Source organism: Hipposideros armiger, unplaced genomic scaffold (assembly GCF_001890085.2).
Source record: "Hipposideros armiger isolate ML-2016 unplaced genomic scaffold, ASM189008v1 scaffold_40, whole genome shotgun sequence".
Lineage (NCBI taxonomy): Eukaryota > Metazoa > Chordata > Mammalia > Chiroptera > Hipposideridae > Hipposideros > Hipposideros armiger.
Window position 1 is genome coordinate 3,488,467 of NW_017731390.1, and position 8,953 is coordinate 3,497,419.

Below are 8,953 nucleotides of genomic sequence, written 5' to 3' on the forward strand. Positions count from 1 at the left end.
TCTTTACCCTGCTCTGGGTTCCTACTACTTCTTAAATCTTTGGGTGCTTTTTTGTTAGTGTTAGAAAATTCTTAGAACATCTCTTCAAATGTTGCTTCTGCTCCTTTCTTGTCTCATTTTGTCACTCTGAATACACATGTTAGATCTTTTCACTGTGTGCCAAATGTCTCTTAGGCTTTTTTCTATGTTTTCCAATCTTTTTTTTCCCTGTCCAGCTTTAGTCTGGATATTTTCTGATCTGTCTTCCTGTCTTCTTTTCAGTTGTATTTAATCTGCTGTTAAATCTATTGCATTCTTAATTTTATACTTGTTTTCTGTTTTTTACTTTTGGAATTTTCATTTGATTTGTGTGTGTGTGTGAAGTTCTTTGCTAAAATTCTCTATTCTCTCATCTAATTTCTTGAACATACCAATTACAGTTAAAGTCTGTGTCTGTTAACTATGTCTTCTGTAGATCTGCTTTCTCTTATTTCTTTTCTTTTGGTTTTGGTTAGTTCTTGTCTGTTTGTATGCCAGCATTTATTTTACAAATAGGTATTTTTTAAAAATCAAAGATGTAACCATTTATTTAAAAATTATCAGTTTAATAGGGCTTTTATTTATTGTGGTAAAATACACATAAAATTAAAATTTACCATTTGAGCCATTTTAAAGTGTAATTCAGTGGCCTTAAGTACGTTCATGATGTTGCACAATCATCACTGCTATCTGTTTCCAGAACTTGTTCATTATCCCAAACAGAAACTCTGTACCCATTGAGCAATAGTTCCATTGCTCCCTCCTCCCACCACCTGGTAACCTATATTCTACTTGGTTTCTATGAATTTGCCTGTTTTAAGTACTCTTATAAGTAGAGTCTTAAAGTATTTGTCCTTTTGTGACTGGCTTATTTCAGTTGGCATAATGTGTTCAGAGTTCATACATGTTGTAGCATATATCAGAATTTCCTTTTTTAAGGCTGGATAATATTTCATTGTGTGTATATACCAACTTTTGTTTATCCATTCATCTGTTGGGGTACATTTGAGTTTTTCTACCTTTTGGCTATTGTGAAGAATACTTTTATGAACATCAGTGTACAAGTACAAGTATCTGTTGAGTTCCTGCTTTCAGTTCTTTTGGATATTTCTGGGTATACCTGGGTATACCCAGGAGTGGAATTGCTGGATCATATGGTAATTCTATGTTTAATTTTTTGAGGAACTGCCATATTGTTTTCCACAGCAGCTTCACCACTTTACATTCCCACCAGCAGTTCACTTGGATTCTACTTTCTCCACATCCTTACCAACACTCGTTATTTTCCATTTTTTAAAATTATAGCCATCCTAATGTGTGTGGAGTGGTATCTCATTGTGGTTTTGCTTTGCATTTTCCTGATGTCTAGTGATGTTGAACATCTTTTCATATTCTTGTTGGTCATTAGTATACTTTTTTGAAGAAAGGTCTGTTCAAGTACTTCGCCCATTTTTGAATTGGGTTCTTATTTTGTTGTTGAGTTTTTGTTTTTGTTTTTTAAAGATTTTTTTTGTTGGGGATTTGAGGGAAGGGGAACAGACAAGTTGCAATTCTTTTGTTCTTCAGTCTAGTTGTGGAGGATGTTGCTTCACTGGTCCAAGTTGGCACCATCATTGCGCTCTTCCCGGGCTAGGCAGATCAGTTTCCTGCTTCTGGACGGCCGCGCATGGCGGCTGCTGGCCGCTCACGCTGGCTGCTGGCTACACCGTGGCTGCAGTCTACGCCGTCGCTGTCGACTCACAGCAGCTCAGCTCCAGGTTGAGCTGTTGTTCAGCATCTTAGCTGTGGAGGGCAGTGTCACTGGCCCTCATGTGGGATCCGAACTGGGGCCCTCTGGGATCCCAAGGCAGCTCTTAACCACCGCTCCACTCGGCTAGTCCTAGTTGTGGTTTGTAATTCTTTTAGTATGATGCTGAATTTGGTTTGCTAGTATCCTGTTGAAGATTTTTGCATTTTATTGCTCCTTAGACTGGATAATTTCAGTTGCCTTATTAGCAAGTTTGCTGATTCTTTTTTCTGCCTGCTCAGATCTGCTGCTCAACCCCTGTTCATTCCCTGTAGTGAATTTTTTATTGCAGTCATTGTACTTTTCATAATTTTTCTTTATTGATGTTCTTATTTTGTTCATACATTGTTTCCTGATTTCCTTTAGTTCTTTGTCCATTGTTTCCTTTATCTCATTGAGCATATTCAGGACAGTTGATTTATCATCTTTGACTAATAATTCCAGTGTCTGGGCTTCCTCAGGGTTGGTTTCTGTCAAAGTTTTTTTCCCTGTGAATGGGCCATACTTTTCATGTTTTTTTGTATACTTTTTAATTTTTTGTTGAGAAGTGGACATTCTGAGAATTATAATGTGGTGACTCTGGAAATCAGATTTCTCTACTCCTCAGGAATTGCTGACTTTGCTCATCAGTGCTGTTACCATCCGTTTGTGACTTCTTCAAACTAATATTGCTAAGTGTGTATTCTTTGTTGTGTGTAGTCATTGACATCTCTGCTCCATTATCTCTGCAGTCAGCCAGTGACCTGATAAAGATTTCCTTAAATGGCTGGCTGAATAAAAACAAAACAGGTGTACTTGTCCCTTTGTCCTTTTAAATTTTCTGATTGATATCAGTGGGAGAAGCTGCTGCAGCCAGTAGGGTTAAAACCATGGCATCGTTTGCTCTGGTCTCTGCAATTCACCAGACTGACCAATCTGTGCAACCCCAAACTTTTGGAGGGCAAAGTCCCCACTGCCTGCCCTTGCACCAGCTACCCACTCCAGGAAGACAGGCCACTATCCCCACAGTCATGGCAGGGCTGAAGGAAGGTGCACGGTAGATAGTTTGTACACCTTGTTCTTCTACCCACCATCGTTAGCCTCTCTTTCAGGCACTCCCCTGGTTGTTACAAGTGTCCAGTCAGAATCCAGAGTTCTGAAATAGTAATTCTGATCATTTTTTCTAATTTACCAGTTGTTTTGATGGAGGGACCCACTCCTAGAGCTTCCTACTCCATTATTTCGCTTGATGTCTGTATCTGTTGATTTTGCTGAATAGATTCCAGGTGTGTTTTGTAATGTTTAGTTATAGGCTCATCTTTAGTGGAAAGTGTTTCTTCTGAGGGAATTCTAAACAACCTAAGTTATAAACATGCTTTCAGAGAGATTTTGTTTGTGTTTCTGCCAGATATCCCAGGGTATCATTGGCCAGATATTAGTTTTTATGTTAATTTCTAGCTTAGGAATTCTTACACTATACAGGTACCATAAATTCTGGGTCCACATTTGAGTACAATGTGGGCGTAGGGCTTTAATTTTTCAGTCCCCCACTCTCCCCACCCCCACTCAGAGCCCTAGACAAAGAGAAGCTTTATACCTAGGTTGGTGGGCTATTTTTCTAGCTTCCCTTTCCCGTAGGTGCAGGACTCTTTTGACAGTCATAGCTCTGTGCAAGGATCTCAGTTCCAATTCCCTGTCCTTCGAGGGTCCAAGGTTTTAGGAAGAGTCAAGCTCCTAGCCATCAGATCCTATTTCTGGATTGGTTCATCATCCCTTATGCTGTTGTGGTAGCAGGGTGTATCCTTTCCTTTTTGGTTTTAGTTCTCTCTTCCTTTCTGGCATCTAGGGATTTGCCTTTCTTTTTTGTGAACTAGGCTAGAATATTTAAAAACGTGTGTGTGTGTATGTGTATTATATTTTTTCCAGCATTTCTAGATGTGTATAGTGGAAGTAGTTTTACATTAGCTCAGTCCATTATGCTGCCAGAAGCAGATGTCTTCCTTTTATTTTTCAGTGTCAGTTCTCTTAGTAAGTGAACTCGTAGAAAAGGGAATTGATTTCTACTGCAGATTTCTAAGCCAGGAGAGTGAGGATGAAGAGTTCATTCAGAGATGCCAGGCACGGTGGTTGTGGCAGTTGTCACCACAGCTCATTCTAGTCTAGTCAGTGGGAGAAATGAGTTGGAATCTTTTCTATTAGGAACAAAGGTGGAAGGGAAGCAGATAGAACTAATAATCCCTTACGCACTCTGGGATTAGAGACAAGATTTTTCAAAGGCACAGACTTAAACTGCCCAGGAAGTATTAAACTATGGGGAAAAGTCATGAATATGTATCTGAAATCAACTAATCTGTGCTGTTAGATTTATTTGAAACCCTCAGTTAGGAATCCTCCTAAAAATCTTACATGTGTAGGAGCAGGGGTTTGCTGTCTGTTTTCTTACTCTTACTGCATAGAATCAGCATGAATAGGTCACTATGGCAGTAACAAAGATGGGCATGGGGGGAGGGGGGGATGGACCAGAAAAGATAGATCATTATCTTTTGTTTGGGTTCAAAGATGACAGTGTAAGATACAAGGCCAAGCCAGCTGGTAGTGGTGATGTGTCTGAGGTAAGAGGAGAGATGAGCTTTTGATTGTTATTTGTGTTGGATTTTGTTCCCTGTTGCAGCTTAGAGCAAAAACCAATCCCCATGTCCCAGTGAGGGTCTCTTGCCCATCTTAAGGATGTATAGTAATTTCAGAGAAATTTCTTTCTGCTCCTGAGATTCAAACCTAACTTTGCTACGGAGCTCAGGATTCTCTGGTAAATCATGTTGTTGTTCATCTTCGTGTCCTCAGGGCTTAGCATATTACCTGGTGTATAGTAGGAGTACACAAACTGTTAGTAAAAATGAATTTAATTATTTTCCATTTTCAGGGCCATTTTCAACTCTCAGGGTATCCTATCATAAAAGCAGGAGTCAGTGATATATATCTTTCTTTTTTAGCTCAGACCATGACCGACTTCATACCTTGGCAACTGAAAACTGTTTTCCGGTAGGTTCTCATCCTTAGAAACATGGGATGCTGAATGGGTATATTCTAGGTATCACCTCTGGTTTTCTTAAGAAGGATCTGTCTTGCAAGTACAGGAAGTTTAAGGAAAAAGCTGAAGTTCCATTGTTTTTGGCTGAATGATAATGAGTTGGATTCCAGTAAGGGCCATGCAAATGAGGGAAGAGGAAGTCCCTCAGCAAGCGTACTGAAACCTCAGGGTCCTGAGGTCAGGGCATGGGCACATTAGGCCAGCCTACACGTACCTACATGGTAATAACGGATTTAAGAAGCATTCCTGAGGCTTACATTGTGTGGTACTTCCGGAGACCCCCAAGAATGGGAACTTTGTGGTTCAAGAAGAACTTCAGTTTCTATCAATTTGGCCTCATCTCCCTAAGGACACGTATAGCTAATCTAAGCAATTTAACCTTTACATCCCTGTAAAATCCCACCCTTCTCTGCCAAAAGGTGGGGAGGAGCACCATATATGCAGTCTGCAGAAATACATACAATAATTAGCAGATTTTGAAAGTATATGGGAGGGATAATAGTGTATTAGTTAAGCTGGCAGTTTGGAGTGTAGTTTTCATTGATTTGGGGAAGGATCCTCAAGAAGATAGGTTGGTCTTGAGCTGTGATTTAGATGAAAAGAGAGTTGTTGTGAGGGGGGCTGGAGCAGTAGCTTAATCAAAACTTGGGGAGGTGAGAAAGAAAGCACAAGAAAGTATTTGGTGGGAAATGTTGTACGTTGGCTATAGTATTGCAAGCAGTGAGAGCAGGTGTGGAAGGAAGCACCAGCTTCCCTAAAGGGAGGGGAAAACTCAGTAGAACTTGTTCTCTTCTGCCCTCAGGACATGGTCTGGGACATCAAATATAAGACTGTCCGCTGGAGCTTCGTAGAATCATTAGAGCCACCCCACGTGGTTCAGGTTCGCTGTTCAAGTATGCTGAACCAGGGCAACATATATGGCCAGATCACCGTCCGCATGCATACCCGGCAGGTAGAGGCACCAGCTGTTCTTCACTCTCAGATTGGGTACCTGCTAAGATCTACTAAGACAGGTGCAAGGAAATTCTCTCCCACTCTTCCTGGTCTTGACGTTCCCCCTGCTCCCCTCCCCAGTAAAAAAAAAAACCCTCTAAGAGTAAAGTGTCAATAGTTGATCAGTTAGTCTAGATTCAGAATTCTGAGATAATTTATTTTTTACCCATTAAAATGTTTTGGTTGTAGGGCCGGCCGAGTGGCTCAGTTGGTTAAGAGCTCGCTCAAGAGTTTGAGCTCTGAGCAACAGTGGTTCGATTCCCGGCCCGAGCTGAGCAGCCGCTGAGCTGCCAACAGGTGGTAGGATGGCTCAGCTTAAAAAAAGAAAAAAAATGTTTTGGTTGTTTCAATAATGGTTGTGTGGCAAAAATCAAAAACAAAACAAAAACTGAGGACTAACAGGCCAGATTTGCTCTCATTCTTGCAGACTTTGGCCATCTATGACCGGTTTGGCAGATTAATGTATGGACAGGAAGATGTGCCCAAGGATGTCCTGGAGTATGTTGTGTTTGAGAAGCACCTGACAAACCCCTATGGGAGCTGGAGAATGCATGGCAAGATCATACCGTCATGGGCACCCCCTAAGCAGCCCATCCTTAAGGTAAGGCAGCTTCTGAGGTTTAAGAGATCTGAGGCAGTACTAGTGGCATCCTAAGCCAGTCCTGTTGGGCTCCACCTAGTGGAGAGAGGGGGTGATGCAACACCAGGGAAGGGGAACCCTGTTAGGGGTGGGCATGGAGGCGAGGGTGAATCTCTCCTGGGTGAGTGAGCCATGGGCTTGGAGGGTAGATAACTCAGCTTCCTGCTCTTTCAGACGGTGATGATCCCTGGCCCCCAGCTGAAGCCCTGGGAAGACTATGAAGAGCCACAAGGAGAGGCCCATAAGCCTCAGCTAGCCTGACAGCAAAAGTGACTTCTGGGGTGAAGCATGGGTGGTGAGGTGTCTGCGTGCTGTGAAGTCATCCATCTCCATCATGCAGTAGAAAGAACTACCTTTGTTCTCCCATGTCCTGCTTGGGCCTTTTCGGCAGTTTCATCCTTGACACCCATAGCTGATGGCTAGGCCCAGGTGGGTCGCTGCTGTGCACAGCCATGGACCCGCTTCTTTTTAAAATTTTATATCTAGCTTCTGGGTCTAAATGAAAAACAGTATGTTTCAGAGAACATCTGATAATAATTTTTCCCACAGCAGGTACTGTCAGAAGCAAATCAGCAGAATTTTCTTTCTTATCACAAGGGACAAAGGGTTTGAAATAAAACACTCGGGGTGTTGGATAAATTTTGGTGGGATCTGTTTCCCCTGATTCATGCTAGAAGTAGACCAACCCTCAAATGGCAGAAATGGAAGACAGGCTTAATTGTGAGTGGTATGACTTCCACGAAATCCAGACTTGGGAAAAAGAATTAGTGTTTATAAAAGATGGTATCATATGAGAGGGTCTTTTCTCATATACTGACTCACTGATTCAGCATTTGTGTTTCATAGAAGAATGTAAATCCAAAGAAATCATTTATCCCTCAGCCTTTGGATTGGGTTCTTAATTATCAGCGGCATCCAGGATGTGATCCCAGGAAGCGTGGGGCGAGACAGGGACCATGGAGGAGTTGATACATTTAGGAAATCCATTTGTAAGACTTGGTTCCCAGATTTCTAGCCATTTTGGAGACAGTGACTATTTTTTCCAGCCCAGCACTGGGAAGGCAAAGGCACCAGAATATGGACCTGTGTAGAGTGATATAGCCCAGCGCCTCCTTGTTCCCTGGCTCCAGCTGGGCTGTCAGGAGGAGGAAATGGGACTTCACATGCCCATGTGTCCTGGGTCATCAGAGATATGACACAGGAAATCACTGTACCAGCAGCAAACTCGGCTGATAGTATGATTGCTTTCGTCAGCCCAGTGTGGGCCCACTTTCAAAAACAGGAACTTAACCCTTATACTTTCTATTTTTCAAGCCTAGAATTTTCTTTTATGGAATCTATCACTTAGGGTAAGGATTAATCGATTCTGACCTTGTCCTGAGAGTAGAGTCCAGAGAAACTGGAATCAGGTTGAGGATAACCTAACTCCCCTGTATCTAAAGCTACCATCTCAGCAAAGCAGCAAATAGACAAGGCCTCACTGGGGAAGACGGATGTCTTTATAACAGCTGCTGAGTGCTGACTATGGAAATAAGATGCGTATGCTTAGAGAGGAGGCAGCACTGGTAGGTTAATCCAAAGCAGCCACTCTCATCATGCTATTTGATTTCAACCTTTTTGGCTTAAAATGTACATCAGTTTGAAGCCCAAGTGAGGTTTGGTCATATCCTATTTGTGTGAGCCCCAGATTAAGGCAAAATGAGATGGGAAGTGCTCTGAGCAGGATCCACTGCCGTAAGGAGTAAAGGGAGGTAATCCAGGCTGGGTAGCGAAGCAGAGAAACAGAAAAAGCACATTCACTGGGCAAACGGTACATTGATTTCTCTGAATGTGTAAAAACTGCTTCACATAAGCTGTTTTACCCCACTCCTCTAGATCTGTTTCCAGGGTCTGTAGATAATCCTAAATAGCAGCTAAGCAATAGCTGCCACCAGGGAGCCACAGGATAAGTGCAATTTTCATTTCCCCTTGGGATCAAATCTAGCTGAGTGAATGGCCCAGATGTAAAGGATTGGCTAGAAGGACCAGGCAGAGACCATCTGCAGTGCCAGCCGCTGGCCGAGAGTCAGCCGAATTCCTGAAGCCTACTGTGTAGTTACCTTGGGCTTTGGACCTGGCACTGTTTTTCTTTCCTGTTCCTGTTTAAAAATGTTGAAAAAAAGTCACTATAATGAATAAGCTAGAACCAACTGCCACAATCAAGAAAAAGCATTCTTTATTTTTTTCCCAATGGGATTGTTATGAGGCGCACAGTTAGCAAAATTCACATCGACTCAAAAGCTGTGGGGTTAACTAGCCAGAGCCCAGAGCAACAACACACTTCATTGACTTCTCTGAAAGGCCAGGGCAAGGGACCTAAATAAGAGAGAGGGCCCAGATATGGGCACAAGGGTATCAGTCCCTGAACAAGTGGGTTACTCCATTCTTGCTCCTTTTTGAAAATGGAGCA

The 8,953-nt window shown here is 42.3% G+C and overlaps 1 protein-coding gene across 2 annotated transcripts in view; it reads left to right on the forward strand.

Moving 5' to 3' along the window:
- MRPL45 (mitochondrial ribosomal protein L45) overlaps nucleotides 1-7,385 on the forward strand; it is a 14,578-nt gene extending 7,193 nt beyond the window's left edge. Inside the window, exons 5-8 of one of the 2 annotated variants that reach the window (XM_019638788.1) lie at nucleotides 4,774-4,822; nucleotides 5,674-5,823; nucleotides 6,292-6,465; nucleotides 6,679-7,385. In XM_019638788.1, coding sequence (XP_019494333.1) covers nucleotides 4,774-4,822; nucleotides 5,674-5,823; nucleotides 6,292-6,465; nucleotides 6,679-6,765 — 460 coding nt within the window. In that variant the 3' untranslated portion in view covers nucleotides 6,766-7,385. Of the gene's footprint in view, nucleotides 1-4,773; nucleotides 4,823-5,673; nucleotides 5,885-6,291; nucleotides 6,466-6,678 lie in introns of those variants that run through there. The other variant, XM_019638789.1, reaches the window with a different exon arrangement.
- The last annotated feature ends 1,568 nt before the right edge of the window (nucleotides 7,386-8,953 follow it).